At 39.0% G+C, this 24309-nt stretch overlaps 1 protein-coding gene across 2 annotated transcripts in view; it reads right to left on the minus strand.

Moving 5' to 3' along the window:
- Window positions 1-24309, minus strand: part of BCAT1 (branched chain amino acid transaminase 1) — a 66713-nt gene that overhangs the window by 13682 nt on the left and 28722 nt on the right. For both annotated transcript variants that reach the window (XM_027449955.3, XM_005023026.5), the window contains 6 exons: window positions 16831-17031; window positions 13351-13461; window positions 12369-12488; window positions 10224-10387; window positions 7501-7643; window positions 1921-2006 (listed from right to left, as the gene is read on the minus strand). In XM_027449955.3, coding sequence (XP_027305756.1) covers window positions 1921-2006; window positions 7501-7643; window positions 10224-10387; window positions 12369-12488; window positions 13351-13461; window positions 16831-17031 — 825 coding nt within the window. The remainder of the gene's footprint in view (window positions 1-1920; window positions 2007-7500; window positions 7644-10223; window positions 10388-12368; window positions 12489-13350; window positions 13462-16830; window positions 17032-24309) is intronic.

Consider the following 24309-nt stretch of genomic DNA (forward strand, 5'->3'; position numbering starts at 1 on the left):
AAACAGAAATTGTAAAAAGTTTAACAAATTATGGTGTTTGTTGTTGCTTGTTTTCCATGGTTGAAACATCTCTGATAGAACTATCTTGTATTTTTACTTAGCCCATTTGCAACCAACTAAGTTTTGGCTGTGATTTTGTGATCTTTTCCAACCTCATAGTATCACACGATAGACTCTAACAAAAAGGAAGCCGGTGATTTGCCAGGTAGAATGCTGATGACTAAATGGTACTTCCCTTTGATTTGGCACACAATGCCAAATATTGCATTAGGGAATAATACAGCAGAATTTGTCATGGGTTATGTGACACAGGATCTTAGTACTTATGGTCTCTAGAGTCCAGAAGTTTGTACAAAAATGACTCTTGTACAAGAACTTTCCATCCCACTCTCGGACAATTCCTAAGCAAAATACTTTTTATTAATTCCACCTGTAATGCCAGTTGGATGCAGTACTTTTCTGTAACACCTGGTGAAATTTTACATTGCAGTCTGCACGCAACTGTCACCTACAAAAATTAACTGTACTGCAGGTATGCATAAAGCAATTCACACTGGAAGCAGTCTTTAAAAAGGAGAAAAGTTTACCTTCTATAAGTGTTGAAGAACAAATAGCAACTGATTGAGGGGAAGCTTTTAAAGAGCAATAGTAAACATCGACCTTTGTAATATTCAAGTGATGGCTTTATGTAGACTTTATTGTCCTACCAGACCAAACTAAAGTTTAGCCCTTGTTTTATATGCAATCTTTTAAACATGGAACAGAGGTGCAAAAGAGAGCAAAGAAATATGATTAGCTCTGGAAAGGACAGCATTTCAAGAGAAAGGCAGGGACACCATGTAAGCAAGGTATCAGACAGGTTAGTAAATGGAGGACAGGAAGATGAGAACAATTTTTGGGAGAGTAGAAGACACATAATTATTCATGAACACTAAGGTGAGAGAGACTCTGACGTCTCACTGACAGGCCCTAGCAACCAGGAATACCTGTCTGTCTTGTAAAGGAGACAAGTCTGAGAGGTGCATGTGCGTATCTATACTAGTTTTAATCTAGATCACAGTAGTACTAGTATGAGTAAAGATGCATGAGAGTTCAATGTAGATCAACAAGTGACATATATACCCCACGAAGCACGTGCTTAGCTCTCTTCATTATGCTTAGCTCTATTCATTACATTCAACTACAAACTGTATTTCAGGAAGTTTTTCAACTACAGGCAGTTGGAAGCTTGGAGAATACCAAGGGGAAAGTATCACACATGCCTACTTTATTCTTGTTATTCCTCCCTGAACATAACCCTGGGCAAAATGAGGAGACAGGAAAATGGACTAAATGAACCTTTGGCTGTATGGTATTTTTACCCAAGGTGCAATAAAATACAGTATAGGCAGAGTGAAGAGTTCCCTGCATTTCAAGATATGAGCTAGTCCATTCAAGTGCCAGATAGGTACTTGGGATGGGTACATTACACAATTGGAATCTGTAAGCAGATAGATGACTAAGATTGTGGGTTAATTTTAGGCTTCATGCTAGCTATTAGGAGTAAGGGTGGAACCATGAGAAATAAGTGGAGAGACAGGCAGACAGCGCTGATAACTAAAATATACTTGTGGTCACACATGGTAATTGCTTCTATCCTTGCTTGATGTTGTTGGTACTGGTGGATTTAATGAGAATTTTCATATTAAATACTATATGGAGCTACTTTAACAAGCTCGGTATTGTTCTCTGTGACAGGTTTGGGTATTCTGATGGAGTTGCTAGGAATCTATGAATCAATATGCTTGTTAGTTCCCATTTAGGTTAATGGATTTGACTAGACCAGTTGAACTTCCAGATACTGAACAGCAGAAATACATATTTTTGTAGGTATTATAACATGATGTTTGAAACCATTACTGGAAAGGTCAAAGCACTCACCCAGTTGCGTGCCAGATCCAAAATGCTCTGTCTTGTCACTCCTGGAAGGATGATGCCATCTAAAGGTGGGGTTGCCAGTTCATTTTCTGTCAAATACAAGAGAAATTAAACAAAACAATCAAAAAACACCAAAAATGAAAAACTTGTTCAATGTTATCAGAAATGTTCTCTACCCTGTAAGATGCAACATTTTTCAGAGTTTTGTGAACACAGACTGCTCAAATTTAACTCCAACACGTTACTGTTGAGTGTTTGAAACCTTTTGACTACACATGAGTGGACAGGGAAGAAATACATTTAATACATGAATAAATACATGGTAAAGGCTAGTAGTAAGATTTATTCCTCAGCATTATTCCATAATAATGGATTCACTGAATAGTTATTGGGAACCACTGAACAGCTGTCTTTAAATTCAGGCTAGAGAGACACAAGGGAAAGCCATGCCTAATAATGCCAGGGCAGATCATGACTCTCCCTGAACCACTTTAACTTATTTAGGAATATGGTGTTCAGTATTCCAAATGCTACAATGAAACATTTCCCAGGAATTTTGAAGCTCGTTTACTGAATTAGCAAAGCAGTAAAAATCTTGCCAAATTCATTTTGAAAAGAGACCTCCTTAATGATCTTTCCACTTAGATAAAAAAATAAATGTTCATCCAACACTAACTAATGAAACAGTAATACATGGTGATTCATACTTGGTAAATACTTAAATTTACAGTCAGTGGGTCTTTCAGGAATACTCTTCTTTTCTTTTTTCTTTTTTTTTTTTTTTTTCTAACCATTTTCTTTTCCCATTGAGGATCCCCTATCTTTGTTGAACATACATAGATATTATCCAGATCACTAAATCCACAAACCATAATGTTTTTTTGTCACCTAGGTAAGAACAAATCAAAGAACAAGATATGCATCTTTATGCTGTCATTATGCCCCTTTACCCTTCATGGCAAGCAATCACTGAATCTAGGCCTGTTGGAACCAGTCTTGAAGAAGGAGCAGCCATAAAAAATCTCTAAAGGTCCTACACAAATTTGCAGCTGGATAGAAGACAGAAACATGCTATTCATCCTTGCATTGAGAGAGACCAATCCGAACTTAGCAGCTGAACACCCTGTTTTCAGCAGTCAGATAATGTGTGCACAAACACTGCCTGGCAGCTAGTGCATACACAACTCCAGGCTGACTACAGCATGCTCTCTCTCCTCCTCAGGACTTTGGGAGCTGGTGTGGAATAGAAGAACAAAGGATAATAAATGGAATTGTTCATTGAATCTGCTACTCATTGTCCATTCTCTTGGGAAACGTCTGTTACTTTTTTAATGCAACCAGCTCTAGATTTATTTAATTTAATAAATAGATTTTTTTTCCTACTTATTCTTCCACATTCCTTTTATGAGGATCCACATGCACATATGTTATCGACATAAACTATCATCTCAAAACATGTAATGAGCTGCCCTAGAATAGGCTATATACATTCTGCTCTGGTTTGACTCACCAGTAGTACCATTCCCTAACCTATCCCAGATTCCTAAGTACAGCAGTGGTCTCTACTTTCTTGTGTAGTCAAGAACAATACAAAGTTCTTCACTCCTAATCACGATGCTCATCACATCCTAATTTTGGCACAGCTACCAAAAGAAGAGGACTTGAAAACTTTCCATGAGCCACAGACCTCCATTCTGAACAGTAGGAAGCTGATAGTGCATTTTCAACCTCACCTGCTATGGACTCTGCAGACACAGTCATATACAAGTCTTTCTCTAGCAGAAAGCTTCAAATAACATGGACCTTAATACCAAAGTTTGTGACTACATACCTTATAACATTCTCTTTCTGGGGCTTTTGCTACAAATCTTGTCCAGAACCCATTTAAGTTCAACATAGCATATTAATTGATTTGAGCTATTTTGAAAAGATGCCAGGTCAGACCATCCCCCAACCAGCACTGAGCAGACAGGACATGGGAGTCTCATAATGTTTCAAACAACCTGTTCTGTATAATTTTGTCAAGTATACATATGATACCTACCAGCCTAGGGCCACCTAAAGAACATTTGCTTCCCCGGATATTTGGCAGAGCTGATAATACTATACAATAAGGCATTCCAAAATGTTTGTTCTCTGTGAATTGATGCCAAAGCAGGCTCCATGTGACATCAGATTGTCCATCTCCAGGTATGCAGGCTGTGAGCTCAGGCTCAGTTTGCCTTCTGAGTTATTCTGGTGGGCTAGGAACCTTAAAATTTATAGCAGCTATAAAATGGAAAAACATAATTTGAAGGAAAATGTTGGGGTTTCTCTTCTTTTGAATACTGTTATTACTTGTTATAATAGTAGCACTTTAAGTCCAGTGACCCATTGCACCAGACATGGTATAGGCATGCCATAACAATGGAACTCCCACAGGGAGTTTAAAGGTATTTTTAAAATGAAGTCGTGCATTTTACATAACTTCAATTTTAATACACCTGCATTTATGAACATACAGGAAATAATATTCCAAACATGGGATGCCTTCAGTACTAGTCAGACAACAACAATGCAGAGAAATTTACCAAAATTATCATTTACCAAATGATTTACCAATATAAAGGGAACTTCAGAGTCAATGATAACCCAGTGAACCCTGATTTCATGGATGTGAATGGCTGACTTTTGCTCCAAGTTTGTTCTGGACCTTTCTATTTCTTTCTTCTCCTTATTTCCCTCAGGCTTTTCTTCTACTCTCGCCTCATGCAATCATTCTACCTTTTCATCTCTGCTGATTTCCTTTCCTCAATTACTTCTCTCTTTCTCTTTGTCTGCTGTGTCATTCATGCTGCTCTTCCCTCCATGCTTTTGCTATGAACTCCTATTAGAACAGAAGGTACAATAATTACTCTGTTAGAAGTCTACTTGCTCCCACAGCAGAAATAATTCTCCACTTACAGAACAGTAATCAAGCTTGCATGTTATTTTACCTGAGTGTTCCAGTAAGTCCTTTAAAATATTTAACCCTATGTATGGTGTTTTGAAGTGGGTATTATTAATTCCCATTTTCTTAAGAAACTGAATTTTTGGCAAATGTGTACAGATTTCATAGTTAGCAACCTTCAGGTTGGACATTACATTTAAATTTCAAGGTTTTCCAGAAAGTGAAGCTTATGTTCTAGGAAGAAGAAAAAAGATTATTCAAGGAAATAAGAGCTTTAGTGTTAACAGCCTCTTGGGAATATTATGTACTCTGAAGAGGCACGTGGACAGTTCAGCAGGGTGACCAAAATTTTCATTTTGTGAACATAAAACTATAAATAGTTTTGGACAAATGGAATATCACGCTCCCTTATTTATGCAACAGTGGTGATCCAGATTTGGTCATATCACAAGCCTCAACCAGAGGAACAGGGGGAACACAAAAGTAGCATAGAGGATGTCATATTATTTTACAAAAAATTACTTAATTTCCTACAGTTTCCTCCACAATGTTACAAATGAGACATTTTTCCAGGCTCCCTCACTACCCAAGACAATGTGTCATATTTAGTAACAATGTTGTAATTGAGAATATATAGCAAAGGCTTACAAAAAACGCCTGCTGTCATTGGAAGCATGGATGTTCTTTAGAGTGGGCTTTACTGAGCTGGGTCCTTGGTTTGTTACACACCATGTAGAACACATTCAGACTATCCTGCAGTGACCTCTTAACACACAAACAGGGGCATTTTCCTTTTGATGATGATTTGCAATTTTTGCCTCACTTTTTTTTTTTTTTTTTTTTTTTTTTTTTTTGTGTTAGATCACTCTCTCTCTCAGCTGCAGAATTTGCATAACAAAACAAAAATACAGCCTAAGTATCTGTTGTGAAGTGAGAGAAAATAATAGCAGACACTTAAAATCACTATGTAAAGCTATAAGGCAGGTATAGGATGGCTCATATTGGCAGCAAGAGTCATTTTCAACTAAAGATATCATAAATTAAGCATTAATCAACACACTAGAAGACAGAAAAGTGCTCCAATGATGCTAATGACCACGTTGTGTGAAATGGCAGGTTTGCCAGTACACAGTTAGCCTGGGTGGCATGAATTACAAGTTGTTTGCTACGGCCACCTCACAATGGTACTATTCAGCGGTGCACTGGTAATACAGTGATTGGCAGATCTTTGGAACAGTACGGTGCTGCAGCTGGATAATTCCAGCATATTCCTGGTTTAAGTACAATGAGAACATTGAATTCTAATTATGTCCCCCCTTCACTGTCCCTTCCCTGGACAAAATGAGCCAAAATCTATTTTCATGTCTCTCTAGTGAAGTTACAAAAGGCGTGAATTCAGCTATCTAACTACACTGACAAGTCCACTGCTGTTATAATGAGATTGCTCATATTTACAGTTTCATCCACAAGACTTCACAGACTCATTCAACAATGAGAAAACATCATTTCAGTCCTTCAGAAATGGTAAAGATTTTGCAGAAAAACAAGTAATGAAACTGGAGATGGGAATCAAGTAGCTGGATTCCCATTACACTACATTATCCAAAGCTGTCTCTATACTGCAGGTGAGCACTGTCAGAAAAATGTCAGTTTTCAAGGATACCTACAGCACTATGACGAAATCAGAGTCTAAACCTGCATATGCTGCCATGCAAAAATTCAGTGACAATTTTCATGGAGGACCAGCACTCATGAAAATCAAGAGGTGTCCTTCCATTCACCACCATATATGCTGGCTCGTTCTTCTAAGGACTCAAACTTATGTGGTCTTCTAAGCCAGTAGTCAGGTGCAACTATTTGTTCTTAAGCACTGAATACTTGCATGCCCAGTGGGTGTTTCCAAGATGTCTAAATAGATGTCTGCTTATTAACTAGATAGTTTTCGAAGCAACATGTACATTACTCAGAGGTGTAGATGCAAAAAGTTAAAAACTGTTTTAAGAATAGCATATCTTGAAAGTATCATTTGAACACCAGTGACATAGAATGCTGACTGACACATTTCTGTCTGCCTCCATTGGACATTCAAATTCTTCAAAGAAAGAGCTAAGTGCTTTATCAGCTAGATGCTGAAGCACTTTTGGCCATGCTTCTGAAACATGTGACTTGCTGGAAAGTGATGATGGGAAAAACCCATGTGGTTTTAGTATGTGTGCATTGTTTCTGACACATCTCCAGGATAAAGAACACAGCTAAAACTGACAGCAAATCTGCTATGCTACCCATACGTGACTAGACTCTGTCCTTCTGAGCATGTGGAAGGTTCCGCTGTTTAAGTATGTTGTTAGGCATTGCTCATGGCTGCTCTGGAATCTCCTCTTTCATAACGGTAGGACTCACCTATCAGTTCTCAGAAGGGAATAGACATTCCCTTTGTTAAGTCATTTCATTAAAAAGTTTATGATTGGCACTCTAACAATCATTTTGTGGATTATAGAAGGAGGTCACTATCCCACTAAGATGATGAAGTGGATGATGGCTGGCATTTTGGGGGGTCCAAATAGCTTCTAGAAGACTTGTACATAGAATATGAATACCTGCCTTATGATCCCAACTGCCTACTCTCATAGTTTTCATGTTGTGTGTCACTATACCTCCATCTTCATTTATCCAGTATAGAAACAGATTCATTGTTCCAACTTCGGTTATTTGGTGATCTTCTCCATAGAGCCACAGAACCTGCTGGCAGCCTAACTCCAGGGCTTCTTGCTGGGCATAAATAGAAGAACCATAATTCCTTTCAGAAACAAAAAAGAAAGAGCAAACATATGAGTATCTCACTGGGTATTTTCTTATTTCTGTGCAAGGTTCAGTGCCCATGTCCTTTATTGCAAAGGGCTCATTTTCCATTAGAAGTACTTCACTGTTTATTTGTTTGTTTGTTTGTTTTTTACTAGATCATTTTGTATCTACAGCCCTCAAATTTTGAAGGGCTAAGTAGCATCAACAGCTCAAACATATCCATCCAAATTTTCTCAGAATTAATTCTTGTTTCATTTTCTGGATATTCTAATCACTGCAATTAGACACCTTAGTAAAGAATTCATCTTTATTTAGCAGTTGGAATCCTGGACAGATGCAATAATTCTCACCCAGAGCATGGTTTAAAAAAGGCAAAACCAAAACTATCCACCTAATCTTATATATGTCAAGTGAACAGATGAGTAGTTAGACCTCTTGGAATACAGAACCTTCAGAGGTAAGTTATTTCTTTTCTAGTAAAAAACTTTCACAGAACTAGTTTAACAAGAACTAGTTTACAAGTTCTTGTTAATAGTTTACATTCACAGAACTAGTTTAACATGAGCAAGTGTAGAGTCCTGCACCTGGGAATGAACAACGACATGTATCAGTACAGACTGGGCGATGACCTACTGGAGAGGAGCTCTGCAGAGAAAGACTTAGGGGTCCTGGTGGATGACAGGTTGACCATGAGCCAGCAGTGGGCTCTGGTGGCCAAGAAGGCCAATGGGATCCTATCGTGCATTAAAAGGAGTGTGGCCAGCAGGTCAAGAGAGGTGATCCTCCCCCTCTACTCTGCCCTGGTCAGGTCTCACCTGGAGTACTGTGTCCAGTTATGGGCTCCCCAGTACAAAAAAAAAGACAGGAATCTCCTGGAAAGAGTCCAGTGGATGGACACAAAGATGATACGGGACCTAGTGCATCTTCCCTATGAGGAAAGACTGAGAGACCTGGGTCTGTTCAGCCTTGAGAAAAGAAGACTGAGAGGGGATCTTATTAATGTTTACAAATATCTTAAGTGTGGGAGACAGAAGGATATGGTCAATCTCTTTCCATTGGGGACAGGACAGGGGGCAATGGTCAAAAAATGGATCATGGAGAGTTCTACACCAACATGTGAAAGAACTTCTTCATGGTGAGGGTGACGGAGCACTGGAACAGGCTGCCCCGGGAGGTTGTACAGTCTCCTGCTCTGGAGATATTCAAGGCCCATCTGGACACCTACCTGGGCAACCTCCTCTAGGGAACCTGCTTTGGCAGGAGGGTTGGACCTGATGGTCTCTGGAGGTGCCTTCCAAACCCTACAGTTCTGTGATTCTGTGAACTTATTTTTTTTTAGTAGCTCTAGGAGCCACAGATTAGCCTTGATGAATTTCATGTCCTTGAGGGGCAAGTGTTTTCCAAAAATGCTGCCTACAGGATGAACTTAACTACATAATTTATGTTCACCCTGTAGCTGCTCTGGGAGGAAAACAAAACAAAACAACCAGAACAACAACAAAAATGCTTTAAAAATAAATAAATAAATAAATAAATAAAAACCCTTTCACTTCTCATGTTCAATAACCATCAAACACCCAAGTCAGCAGGTCCAAAGTGCGGACTGCACTGGAATTCAGATCTCAGCTCTGGGCCACAATTGTAAATCAAATCAACAGTGACTCCAGAGTATTCTCTTTTTAACAGGAAATTAAAGAATGCAGAGGAAACAAAATATTTTTCAAACTCAACAAAAAGCAACAAGTAGGAGATCAAAATCTCAGAGCATCAGACCAAAGGTAGAAAAGCTCTTTTCTTGCCAATTGATTATTCTAGTAGCTCAGCTGAGCAGCACTTGACAGCTACTAACTTCCTGCCTAGAAAAGAAACTCTCAGGTAAATACAAAAAGCCTTGCTTAAACCAAAGACCACTTTTGCACAATTAAATAATTTATTTAGCCACATCCCAGTTGCTTGCTCCAGTCAAGTCCTAAGCAGCTTAATTCTGACAACTCAAGTATGTGAACATAAATAATTATGTTTCTACTTAAGTGGCACTTTGGCCTAGTTCAGCAGAAAACTGCCAGACCACGGACACATATACACAGCTAATTGCCTCATGCTTTTCCAGAAACACCCATACTTCCCTAGCTAACTGCAGATGGCTTGTCAGGACAGTCTGCCAAGGATGAAGGTCAGCAGTCAGTGCTGCTCACTGCCCGGTTGGCAGTGGACCACTATACTGAAAGCTGCATCACAGAAGTGATATCTTCAGTGTCAACTTCTGCAAGGGAAATGAGCCAAAGTACTACATGGACACCTTCCAGGTCCAGTTCCTCAGCCTGAGAGGCTGTAAAAATTGTCTCTCCCTGTAGCCCACTTGACTGTAGTATCTAAACAAAAATACACAACTGAATTGTATAGGTAATATTCATAAAAGACTGCTTTGAAGTCTTTGTCATAGTATATTGTTTGCTTAACTGCTACATCCAATACCTCTACTTCTGCTAGATTAGACACTTCACTAAAAAACGCATCTCCTTTGTGAAGTATGTGGAGATAGATTCCATACAAATGCAGAATCAGGTTTTCTTACCCTCCCAGTTTGCAGTCCCCTGTTCCTCCTTTCCAGGCTCTTACATATTTGGGATCTGCCCATAATGATATTGGACTAAAGCTTCCACTTGCAAAGTAAGGGCCCACAGGGCTCAGTATGACATACAGTAGGGCTTTAGTTGGCTTCTTCACTCCAAGAGAAGGCTGAAAATAAGGAATGTAAACAAGTAAAGTTACAGGTTTACTTCACTCCGAACATCAAATGCACAATTAGCTTCTGAAACACTGTGTACAGAGAAACTGTAGCAGTGGAGTGCTTTTACCTAAAAATGCGAAGTTCTGCAATGAAGAGGAAATACTTATATAACTTCCTCCCCCATCCTAAGCAACATGACAACACTAGTTTTATGTACAGTCACCACTCATTTACAGCTCTTTTATTTGTCTAAATATTATTTTTATCTTCTCACATAATCTCAAGCTTTTGAGAATTCAGAAACTACCTCAAGAAAACACTATATAATTATATGAATTAATTAGAGCAGTAGCCTGCAAAACCTTCTGGGGAGGCAAGGACCACCATGAGCAATATCAATGGTGGAAAAACCACTGTCAGCTGTATTTGTGATGAGTATTAGCCAATGACAATTAGAACTGTCATTGGTAGAGTCAGGTGCTGGCTCTGTGACAATCTCAAATGATTTGTCTACTGGAAATGATTCACACAGCAGGACAGAAAATAACATGGAATGTATTACTTTTTCCCCTACAGATGGCTTCTCATGCTTCAAGTCATCACTTTCAACACCTGAAGACAGAGGTGAAAAGTCTGATACTGGTCAAGGTCTGAATTCTGCAGCTGAAGACTCTGCTTATATATATGATACTTTGCAAAGCTTTAGAGTGATCACAAAACAGTTGAGGTTGGAAGGGACCTCTGGAGACTCTGGACCATATGCAGTTCTTGGGATCTTACAGGCAGCTGTTTGGGCTACTATTTCCTCTCCACTCACAGGAACTAGTCCCCTAAAAAGAACAAGCTCATCCTTGGGTTCTAATGTTAAGTCTCCACAACTACTAGTAGTAGTTATTGAACTAAATTCTTCTAAAGAAGAAGACTTGGACTAAAGTTTTAAGCAAAATACTGTGCACAAAGCACATGAAGCTAGACTGGGAAGTACGGGGGGAAATGAAAAGGTAAACATGGAACTACTGGAAACTTCACAAGAGTCTTCCTCAGGTGCAAAGAGGATGCTTTTGATTTCTGTCCACCTTACTCTTTCAGCAAAACTTTTAACAAAATAAACATTAAATAATTTAGGTCTTGGTATTTTTCATCATTCTTACACAATTATTCAAAATATAATGGTGAGTGGGTTTTCAAACTGGGCTGATTCAAAAAAGGTCAACAGGACTTGCAACTCAGGGACAACACATGATATTGTGGAATGGCCAGATATGTTGTGTACCTTGAAACAAATCTCAACAGAATTTCCAAAAAATGAATGAGAAAAAACTCTTAATATTAACACTTTATGGTTGCTGAGTGGTGATCCTTCCATCCCCAAAATCTGCAACTAGTTTACAGACTTTAAGTTAATGAAGTCCTAAAACATGTGTGTATGGTGCTCACATATGCTAGCTACATGAGGATATGAATATTGCAGAAAAGTGACTTGTCTAGTTGGGAACCACAAGTTCTTTAGTTTCTTTGTACTATGATCTACCACTCTAGCTTTCTCTCTTGCTGCTGCTAAAAAAAAAAAAAAAAAAAAAAGTTAAAAAGTTTTAATTAAAATACACTTCCTGCTTCCAACTTCTGTACTCTCACATATTCCCCTGATTGTTAATATTTTAAAGGCATACATTACCATATAAAAGGCATTTATACTCAAAATACAAAAACAAATAGAATTTAGGTTTTACTGTAATTGCTTAGAACAGATGATTCACTTTACTTTCTGTGATCTGACTCAGTATATCCACTAGATGGTGGTGTGGTCAACATAAATTTGTGAAGTAGAGCTACAGGTGACTAACACAGAGGTAAAGAACATAAAAACAAGTTGTCCCTGAAATGTAATACCGTTGCCTACCAATGGATGCATATTTGCCTTTATGGATGAAGGATTTTGCTTTGTGCTTAAATACATAAAAATTAGGAATGAAAAAGAAAGTTTAAAACCTCAGTTCCAATTAAGGTAGGACGGATATACAGGCTGGCAGCAGTTGAGTATGGGACCCACTCCTTTTCTACTTCCACAAGTTTCCGGATGCACTCCAACAGCTCGTTCTGGTCAAAACTCTGGGAAGGAAAAACAAAGGGAGAAAAGAAAACAGAGAAATATAACCTGAACAACCTGTAGTCCTTATAGATCCATATGTTAAGGGGAACATTTCCTCAGCCCATTGGGTTTCATAGGACTTCCTTGAATTCATTTCTTAAAGATTCCATTTAAGATCCCACAGTCTTTGCCTCTGTGCCTTCTTATTTGTTATCCCAAATGCCCTCCTGCTGCTACAAAGCATCCTCCTGAGTTAGGAAAAAGGAGCTATTGACCTTTCTTGCCTTCAAAGCACATGGAAAGAACTCCCTGTGCAGCCAACCCTCTCACTTCCAAGGGCATGCTGTGAGCTTCGGCAACATCTCTTCTGCAGAAGAGATTTGGATTAGAGATCCAAAGGGTGCACCAAGTCTCCCATTTTTACTGCAAAGCTAATAAGCATGGGAGGAAATTCATTGGCCAACATACAACTGCTTAAAAGCAGCATGAATTTCTAGCAAAACCAAAAGTGAAGGTACTCAGAGGTCAAAGGATTTAACTGAGGTAAAAAGCAAGAACACTAGCAACAGAGTAATTTAATCAGCTGTCTGCATGCAAACAGAAGTTGTCCGCATGCCTACAGAGCAGTGCTCATCTCTCAGAAATAGATTGTGCACACCTGAGGCAGTAGGGACACAATGCAGAAAGGAAAACACTGCTTTGGTTTAACAGAAAAAATAACCCCTAACCATTCACAGAACAGGATCTCTTAGAGTTTAACAGAACGATTCAAGAGTTAGCATACTTGATAAATGTTACATTACCATAATGTTTCAGAGATTTGCACTCTGAAAATAAAAATACACTCTGACTTAAGGAGAGTAAGATGTCTTGGCTACGTACTGGCAGAGTTGTTCGTCTTGCTGATCGTGCCATCCTGTCCATGTTGAGGCTTGGCCGGAACAGGCGGATTTTGCCATCTACTCCTCGGTAAGCCTTCATTCCTTCAAACAACTACCAAGCCAAAAAGGAAGAAAAAGAAGTTGGATGTTACTTGAGGCATGCTATCCCATGATGATCTGTGCAAAAGTAGAACATGCCTTTTGGAAATGAAATAACTTCACTTTCCTGCTCACAATACTCAAAGCATAAATGCTAACTAATTAATCCTTGCAAAACACTCCTGTGAGGTATAGTATTACAAAGTTTATATTACAAAGATGACTTGTCTGTGCTTCTGATACATCTTTCTCTGTCAGGGAACTTACTGATAAACGTTCTTCTCATAATTTGGTTACAACAATTAAAATTTGTAGCATGTGTTTGACTTAACTACTCCCTTACATTATGACTGATATTTAAGGCTTAGCCAAAACAGTACTCTCCCTTATGAAAAAGACACATTGAATTCAATGATATATTCTAATCTTTATAAGGGCTCTGTCCAAAACAGATTTTGGAAAGAAGAGTTTGATAAAGTAATTAAGGGAAGTCTGTTGCAGTTCATGCTGTAGTCATAGCAAAATCTTGGTCACTCATGTCTCCCATCTGCTCCTATACTGTAGAAGGGGGGTTAGTTAGCATGTGAGACAGGTGCATCAGCTTCATACTAGAGGAATAACGTATGCAAATGTTCTATCTACTTAAATTTGTCAGAATTGTCCCATCAAACTGCAAAACATGAATGACTGATGCTGACAATAAATTTACCAGAAACTCTTATCCCACCCTGCCCTCTCAGCGGAATACTCTACACGGTCCTCTAACTACAGCAAAAATAAAAAATAATAAAAAAAACTTATGCCCACAAAACATCCATAGTTATTTGCAGTTACAGTTTGATAATTTCCAGTTTCAGTTATAGGTAGATAATACATGTATTACATAAACATATTAATATATACATGTACATATGTTAAATTATTGTTTAGATTAAGTATTAAATGTTCATTCATGCTTACTTTGTTCCAATTTTTATAAATTATTTTCTGAAGCATTTCTTTGTACTTTAAGTTTTACTTGAAGTTCCATGACTGTAACTGCATCACTTTTATCAGTGTCCTCAGACTTCTTCCTAACGCCTTCCCAAAAAATGCCTGCAAATTCATTCTAAATGGTTGAAGGCTATATATGCAATTTTTTGATTACGGAAAAAGATTCTTACATTTGTGTGTAAGTAATTTTAATATAATACTCGAGGCTTCATTATTATTACATTCTACAATATTTTCCCATAAGGATCAGTGAAATGTAATGTTTAGAAAGCTTTTGTACAGTCCAGACAGAGTTAGGTCTTTCCACATGACAAATTTTAATTGTGTTGAAACTGGGTTGCAGGAATCCTGGCAGTTTTCCTTAGGCCACACACAAATTATGCAGGAGAACCAGAATTAGAACCCAGAACTTTTTAATTTCAAAATATAACTTATTCCTATGGCAATACAAACTTTACTAAAAGTTTTGTGCACAGATAGTAAAACAAAACCAACAAAACAAAACAAACAAACTGTTCCTAAGATAGACATTGTAACTACAAGGAAAAGGAAAAAAAAAAAAAAAAACACTAATGGCATAGCTGGTGTAATGGTTGATACTTTTATATGATTTTTATTGAATCAGTTTCTAATACCACATTTCTGTAATGCTACAAGTTCTTATCACAGAACAGTTTTCCCCCCCCCGCCCTTCTTCCAAAGACATTCACCGAACTTTTAATGAGAGGGAAAAGGAAGGAATGTTACTACTAAGATTTGATCAATGGTTTGAGAGAAAAAAGAATCACATCATTACTGAAACACAAAGCGTTCTCAAGCTGTTAAATCTTTTGTTCCAAAATACTTTTAACCTTCAAGAGCTCAGCAAAACCTCTCACTTATTAAAAAGGGAGATAGTGATGTGTTCCAGAAATGCCCATCTTGAATGACAGCAACTGCACCATAGGTTGCTTGATGGTTGGTTACTACAGTGGTGTGCAAACAATATTATCTGATATCTGTACATCACAGGAACTGGATCTGGAGTTCAACAGATCCAGACAATCACACTGCATCATGAAGGGCAAGGAGAAAGGGGAGGGAATGCCAAATTCATCATTTTTTTTTTTATACCCACTGTGTATTCATTGAGCCACAGCATTGGCACCAGATTCTCCTCTGTCTGTCCTCTTGGCTAGAGGAAACGTGATGCAGTAAGGGTAAAAGAATAAAAAAAAAAAATGGAAAAAAAATAAGAGCATATTCATATTAGCAATGACTTCAAACTGGGCCAGAGGCCAAGCATTAAAGCAATATGCTACTAAGAGTGAAATATAGATTTGGGACTCCAGCGTGGTTTCTTACTCCTTGGGCAGATCAAGAGCTGCAGCATTAGTCACAGGGGCCTGTTGTAATTTACACAGGAACTTTGGGAACTAGGTGGGAAAAAACAGCAAGCACAAAAAAAAAAATGGTGAAGGGAGGAGCACAGGGACAACAAGCAGGGAAAAGCTCAAACCTTTCCTTTTACTAGCAGATTAAAAAAAAAAGGAAAGAAAAAAAGAAAGAAAAAAAGAATAATAAAAGAAGCACGAGAAACTCCACTAACTTCAGTGGAGAGACTCCCAGACTCCCACCTACACAGAGATGGGAGGAGAAGCAGGTTTCCATTTCTCCTGTATGCTCCCAGGTAGCTCAGTGCACCCTACCAAAGCTCTCACACAGATGTGAGTAGTGCTGAAACTGCCCTGGAGGTGCAAAAGGCAGCTTTAGATGGTAAGTACCTAAGCACGGAAACTATTAACCACGCTGGTTTCCGACTTAACATTTCACTTTCCAAAGATCCTTGCCGAGTATTCTCTGCGTCAATACACTTCTATATGCCATATGTCTCAGAACTTGTTTAGAGTTCTCTAGACCAGTTTGGATGTGCAAAAAACCATCTGTCTAGTCTATCCTGCAATCCAAGCTATGAGCCTTTAAAACAGCTTAAAATTTCACAAAGTGTGTGTTCAGTCCTCAAATTAAAGTTACGCTTGGAATCTCACACAGTTGTATCCAGGGCTTCATTAAGTCACATCAATGACAGCAATTGCACTGATCCCGTCAGTGACCTAGAATGAATTTCTCACATGAATTTGTCACCATACAGGAAAGAGTTCACCTTCATTAGGCTAAGAAGTTAAGTGGGCTGGAATCCACTGACCACAGCTGGTTCTGAATTATACAAACATAAGCACACCCCTGGCTATAAATAGGAAATTATTCTGAAAGGGCATCAGTTATCAGATCAAAATGTAACTCAACACTAAGGCAGTAATAGTTCACGTATTAGAAAGCTACAGTTTCAGAAACTAAAAAAAAAAAAAAAAAAAAAAAAAGTGGTTTCCAACGGGATTTGGGTACTCACTTCTATAGCATAATGCAAAGATGAAGAGGCTGGATGCAATGAGAGGTTCTCAAGTGGTTTAATAAAAGGTTTCTCCCATCCTGATGCCAAAGACCATTCAATCGTCAGCATATTATCAGTGAAGACAGTTCCAAATACCAGACCATTGGGGTCTGGTTTTTCCTTGAAAGTCGTAGCTGGAATGATAACCAAGTCTGAAGCCTGAAAAAAACATGAAACCCAAAAGTAAATAAAGTAATTAAACCAGACTGATTGAAAAATACTCCTCCATCAGTGAACATGGAAAAATACAATATTTTATCTGCAGGGGTAATTATGGACAGAATTGCTAATTGTGGCTACCTCTAAGTAGTTGCCAGAGCATTCATATGTACGCACCCATACCCACAGTGTTGCTTAGATCAGTTGTTCACATATTTTGAAGCACTTTTAAGTGAAGAAAACAATACAAGGTAGGAAAAAAAAAAAAAAAAAACACAAATACACAAATAGAAAATTATCAGATGAAAATTTCTTGGACAATTAGATTAACACGTCTATATAAGTTCCAGAAACTGCCAGATTCTGTATCTCAGAACTTAAGCTGATCATCAGAACCTCACAACTAAGTATGTTGCACTGATTTGCCTTTAACGCATAAAACCAGAGTGATGGACCTGAGTCAGCAGGTTACTTGGGTAGCACCAGCTTGTTCATTCACATTTGTGTTTTCCTAGAAAGATCCTATTAGCACAAAGAAGGCTAAATGTTTCCCTGCATGATTAACAGTAAAGTAGAGACTTTCCCTTATGAGCCATGACTAGCTGCAGAAACACAACATAGTTTTTTGTATTGGTTTTGGTTAGGAGAGAGTGAGTGTTTTTCATAGTAGCTTAAATAGTGTTAATCGTTGTAAAGAACAGCAGAGGAAGGAGGAAAGCAGGATCTCTGGCATGTCACTTCCCTTTATAGATAGACAGGGGCAAAACAACATGAGAAAGCTATAAGTCTTGATCCACTTCACACAGAATCACAGAATCACAGAATTTCTAGGTTGGAAGAGACCTCAAGATCATCGAGTCCAACCTGTAACCTAACACTAACAGTCCCCACTAAACCATATCCCTAAGCTACTTCTCTCATTCTCTTTCTACAGTTTCTGAGCATTTAAGCTGTGCTGGTCAGAGAGTGAAGGAAGAACTCAAAAATCCCATTCGAAGCTCCGTTTTCTTTCCTAACATGACTCAGAAAGCATCAACTGCAGTACTTCAGATTCTTTTCAAATTACTTGTCTGGACACTAAAAAGGAGGGTACCACTAAAAGGATGATGTCACTAAAAAGGAGATACCACTAACTTGTGCTTTTCAGACCCTGCATATATTTTACAAAATGAGAAACAACTAGTCCCAAGCTTTTGAAACAACACACAGGCACCATCTCTGTCAACAACCTGATTTTCAAGATGTCTTTAATAACAGTGGTCTGTTTCTTATCGGTATTTTTTGTTGTTGTTTTCCCTAATGGCTTAGATGTGAAATTAACTTAGAGCACACAATTACATCCTTGCCTTTATCTCAGGGCAGAAATGCTTGAATCATGGTCTCTAAAGAATTCCTACTGCCAGTGGTATTAACAGCACTCCCTGAACTCAAAGCTCCAGTCTTATTTTGGGTCACTTTTGTTAAGGTAATTATTGTGACACTGAATGGACCTGGGGACAAGAATATGTCCCCATATTCAGTCTTGTCCCCCTATAAATCCCACCAATGTGCTGATTTCTGCCTGTATGCCACATATTGCCCCTTCCTCAGTTTTAGCAGCACAAGTAACACAGCTCCATAATACAATTTGGTAAGCTTAACTGTACTAACAAATAGCCTTTACTTTAAGGATGATGAAGGATTTTAATGTGGTCCTTCTGATGGGCCCACAAGCATGTATAGAGGGTGTAGCAAGCTGCAGCCATAAGCAAAGAAATGATCCTATGGGAGTGTTTGGATTTATTTAACCAAATATGTCATCTTGCTGTAAGAGATATTCCTCCAGATTTGGAGACATGAGGTTCAAAAGATCCTTGGAAAGAGTCTCTATGAGTGATAATTTAATAAAATTATGTCACTCAAATATGAACATAATGCTGTGTCCTGACAGCTAGTACAAAGAGGAACCCAGAGCCAGAGTCACTCCTGTTCTGCCTCAGAGACAAGAGTTGGACAAAGAATTTGCTCCTGCAAGCTCAGTAAAACAGGTACTGTTGTGTGACAGGCAGTCCAACAGCAGTGCCTATGGCTCAAAGCAATAGTCCAGGCTGCTTGGCTCTCAGCCCCAAGGACTGGGGACCTTCTGCAGTCACAAACAGAAATCACTAGATTAGATTTTGGATTGAGTCACATGAAGGCAGAAAGCCTAGAGAGGTAGCTATGACACTTGTCCTGAAAGGAAGCAAGTGCTTCCAGACCACAGAGCTTCCTGGGGCTGCACGCTGTGGACAAGGAGCCTACCTGCTGTTTCTCACCTCTTTCAGCAACAGGAAATCCTGTTTTTCACCTTTCCTTCAGGCATTTTGCAAACACCTGACCCAACATCAGGTAGGACACCTGACTTGCCCTTCAACCAGTGGTAGGAACATCCTTCAAAGGGGCTCAAAAATAAGCTTAAGTGCAGAGTAATAGGGCAGCAATCATCGAACAGGCAAGAAGGCAATCTTCCTGGTCCTCATAATGCTGACAAATTCTGTTAAACTCTCAAGAGAGATTTAAATTTTATTTTATTTTTTGGCAATTACTATTCACTATTTTTTTGTTTTTAAGGATCTTCCCCCTTTATTCATTCTATTGTATTTCTCTCTTTCTCTGTTTTTTACTAAGCAAAACCCTAATGCTTTTTATGTCAAGACACCATCAAGTGCTGCAATGCATTTTTAATTTTTTATTTTTTAAATAAAGGAATTGAGGGTGGTGCTGGTTGGAGAGCCCACCCTGGCATACTCCTTCTTGCTGTGTCATCTGTGGTACAGAGTATTTCCAGGACCCTCAACCTCTTTTAGGTCCCTGAGCAATAAGGCTCCTACATAACACCTCACCTGGCCAACAGACCCCTTTCACTTAGCTTGCCCCAAAGTCCTGCCCCAGCATTTTTTGTTGTTCAAGCAGCACCAGTGGGAGGGAAAATGGACACACAAAAGAACCTGCGCAAAGAGAGCAGAGAAAGGGCAGTTGACTAATACATCAGTACTGATTAAGTATCAATGCCTGTTACTTTTACACTGTTAAAAAAATAATCACAGTACTGCCATGGCATCGCCTATGACCTTTATAAATCACCATTTCTTTCTTTGTTTTATCAACATTGCCCCGGCCCTGTAAGCAGCATTAAAGTTTGTCATTAAGATCCACCCAGAACCCCGCTGTTTGTACTGCTAATGCACAGGGCATTTTTTAATTACATTTGTGTTTTGCTTGCTTTGTTTATCAGTGTACTCTTAAGCACTTTCTGACACTGCCACCCAATAATGCCATTAAATTGGAAGCAAAACCAGTAAATGCTGGGACAAAAAGGAAAACGGAGATGAAGAAATAGATGAGACACACAGCTGAGTTTCAGCCCTGTAAAGTCTCGATGTTACAGCAGGATAGTACCTACAAGGTGTGTGCCTAGGTCCAGCTCTGGACAACCTTGTAAGAAATAGGAGTGCCTGCACCAGGCAGAAAGGGGTGGTGGGAAAGCCAGCTGGATACTGCTGCTTTTAAAGGCTTATATAATGACGCTGCACTGCAAACAGCCACTGGGTGCATGTTTTCGAATAGCCCCTTATCTGGGAAGTGCCTGCTGATTCCAACATGACTTCACCCAGAGTGAAGCTCTGCCCAGCCCAGTGAAGATGCACTGTGACCTGAAACTAAAATTCATCATTTGATCAAAATAGATCTTGTAAATTATAAGCTAAGTCAAATTAAATATGACATGCTGATCAGTGTCAATTTTAACCCAAGCCACAGCAAGACATCCTGGTGCCCATAGCCAAGATGTTACTTTAATGTTTATTCCATCCAGCCTATGGAATAGCCATAAGTGGATTTGGAGCTGACAGTAGCCTCTGGACAGTAGTCTAGAGTTTTTACTACCATTACTACACTCCTACCTTTCTTACCCTAGAGAGCTGCCTGGGGTAGGTGCAGATAGTGTTTATTTTGTCCTATTCTTTCCATCAAATTTTGCCAGTTCCTTCCTAAATGATCCTTGGCTGCGGCTTCCCAAATGACCCTTGGCTGCAGTGATTTTCACTGCCCTGAAACTGCTAGACCATAATAGAGTTGAAGAGCTGTAAGAGGTCTAACCCCAGCTTTTCCAAAGTCTGTACTGGGCCAAGCATTTCTATCATTTACTTGAATACAAACAGAACTGGCAGCCTCAGCTGTACAACAGCTTACAAGTTACCTAGCTGTAACAACAAATTGCAGCAGACACCCTCAAAACATTAACATACTTTCAGTGAAACTGGCTGTAATCTATTATGAAATAAGTAACCTTTCTGACTTCTAGTCAGGGTGATTCATTCAAGATCACAAAGCAACTGCAATTATTACTTTTTATGACTTACACTGAGTTTTTCAGCATATCCTAGGAAAGATGAGGCCTTTTGATGCCATAACAGACACGGAAGCATAGATAAAATTAAATAACTTGTTTTGCCCTTGCACTTGAGAACAGTGAACTGAGGTTGCAGTTATGGAGTAGATTTTGAGGAGAAAACAGATTACAAAGAGCATGAGGCATTGTTATTGAGGAAAAAGTTAACAAAGTGTAGCTGGGGGAGTTGGGCAGAATGAGGCTGGAACGAAACAGAATGGTTTTGAGGAGGGCATCAGGGATGAGGATGTCATTCTCCGGTCTTTCTGACTGTGGCTCCATCATCATTGCCTTTGGGCCCTCCCTAAGACACACGTCTCTTCTTCAGGAATCCATTCTTTCTGCTGGAACAGCTGCTTCCTCCCCTCAACACCTTCTGCCTGGCCACTTCAACATGAGGCTCCTTCTGTAAGACAGACTGAGGAGAGGACACTTGCACTGCCAAGGAGAAGCAGTGGAGAAGCTAGGCTGGGGATACTAACCAGGTGAGTGAAAAGCTCCTCCATCCTCTGGAAGCTGAAACCCTCCCTTCTCCTGGACAAACTCTTTTTGGCCTTGCAGCCAATGAACAAATGATCTGTACTGCATTAAGCTCCTTCTCTTCCCATATGTTAGGCTGCAAGTGGCAGAGGATTGCCCACGTTTTATTTATTTCTGCTTACCTAAGCAATGTTACCTAAGCAAATTATCTCTTTCTGAGATATTCCAGCCCAGCAGCCTCCTGTGGGAGGGTTCAGGCTACTGTGTGCTGCACATAATTGCTTCTGTAGAACAGGTACTATGAGCAGCCCACAGGGAATTGCAACCTGGTCCAGGAGAAGCCTTCACCACATGGTCCTGCTTTCTGTAGGCTGACATCATAAATCACGCTTAACAGCTACTACTGCACAAACAGAAATGGCTTGTGCCAAATTATTGCCAAGCCTGAGAAATCAGGGATGGCATGCCAGCTCCTCCATCAGTGGCATCAGACCAGACAGCAGCAGTGCTGGGCTATGCAGCCAGGAGATGGGAAAAGTTATAGAGTTATAGAAAAGTTATATATGTGTTGCGTCAACTTAAGGCAACTGGTCCTTTTCTCCTCTTAGGACAAAATAAACCATCATTTACTTTGCCTATTCCTAAATCCTGTCTTAGAAACAGAAATACTGAACACTACTCTAGTGGATGCAATCAGTTGCAAATTCTTCTAGCATGTCTTATATTTGTCTCGTTTGTCTGACTTACTGCCTCTCACCTCTATCCACTAATCACTAGCAGACACCACAGCAGCATGGTCTATTTGAACAAAAAATGAGAGATTTACTTCCTATTAACCATGGACAAACCACTACTCCATGCTTTCGTTTCTTTTCTCATCCTCATCTTTAGAAAAGCTTGCTTGTTTTCTGGGGCAGGGACCATCACTTTCTGTATAGGGCTAAGCCCAGCATGCCTGTGAAAGTCTATAGTAGAAACTATAAGATCAAGAAGAATTATATCAGAATAAGAAAATAATAAACAGAACAAAAAATATAAAACAGAATAAGAAAGTTTAAAAAAATCTTAGAAATCTGTTACTAGCTTGTAAGTATAAAAAGTAACGTAACCTATCCTATATTTCCTTTACTGTCACTACTATTTTAAATTTACAGTGGAGCCTGAGGCTTGAAAATGGAAAGTGTGTCAAGATATAATAAGATTACAACAGGAAGAAAATTCAAATCTTCCTTCTATTAAAAAAAAAAAAAAAAAAGAGAGAGAAGAAAAAAAGAAAAAGAGAGAGAGAGAAAGAAACAACATAAAATATATTATGCAACCTCAGGAAGAACATCCAGAAATTTTTCAACATAAAGGTTCCCTGAGACTTCATCTGGGAATATTTGTTAGCACATGTAATTGGAGTGGGGCCTGGAAATATTGCATCAGGTTGACAGTACATTGGGTAATAAAAAACAGAGTAAGTGACAAAGCAAACGAGATTCAAGACCCTGAATCATTTGTGAATTAATCATGGAAGCAACAGAAAATATGTCTGGAAGGATTTTGTCTAGCTTTGTCCAGATGTTGTTCTCTGCAAAGCACATATCTAATCTATTCACAACAGATATTTATCAAATATTTGTCAAACCAAAGAATGAGTTTCTACTACATCCCCAAGCAATGGGAAGAAAGAGAGGAGGGAACAGCACATTTTTGACTTCTTTAACCTTTTTAACCTTTCCCCTCACCTGATGAACGCTCTGTCTGATGCAGTGTTTCATTTGGCACAGTAGGCAAGTAACATAAAAACCTGATGTTGAATCCTAACAAGGCAACATATATGTGGTTGGAATTGACATAAACTTCTTGCCTAGAGGGTGAACAGGGAACGCATGGCAGCAGACCAACTCAAACTGCTATCTCAAGCTTCCAAAACAGGAAGGGAAATAAAGGTGGTGGAAAAGTAGTCTGGGTAGCTTGTAGGGAAAGCACTGAAGAAACTAGCCCTGCCCTACAAAGAACTGGAGCACACGGATAATGCATAGTATCATTGACTCAAACGGCAGCAACTAAATTTTAAGTTCTTCTGCATTTGCTCAAATGTTGCCCTGCACCAACTCCCTTTGATCTGGTCCAAACATCATTAAAGTTAATCAAGACCCCTTCCTCCAGCTTTATAGAAGTTTGGATCATAACGGAGGCAAAACTACCCACATCTTTACAGCCTCACCCATTTCTGCTGCTTCGGGAAACTTAAATGGACTACTAATCCTTTATTAGTAGTAGTAGTAATATTTTAGGTCCCTTTCTTATTAGTCTGGTTCTCTGCTGATATTTTCACATCTACTAAAAATTCAGTCATCTAGTATCTTATTTATCAACAAATTATAGAGAACATTTTGAAATAT

Source organism: Anas platyrhynchos, chromosome 1 (genome assembly GCF_047663525.1).
Source record: "Anas platyrhynchos isolate ZD024472 breed Pekin duck chromosome 1, IASCAAS_PekinDuck_T2T, whole genome shotgun sequence".
In the NCBI taxonomy this organism is placed as follows: Eukaryota; Metazoa; Chordata; class Aves; order Anseriformes; family Anatidae; genus Anas; species Anas platyrhynchos.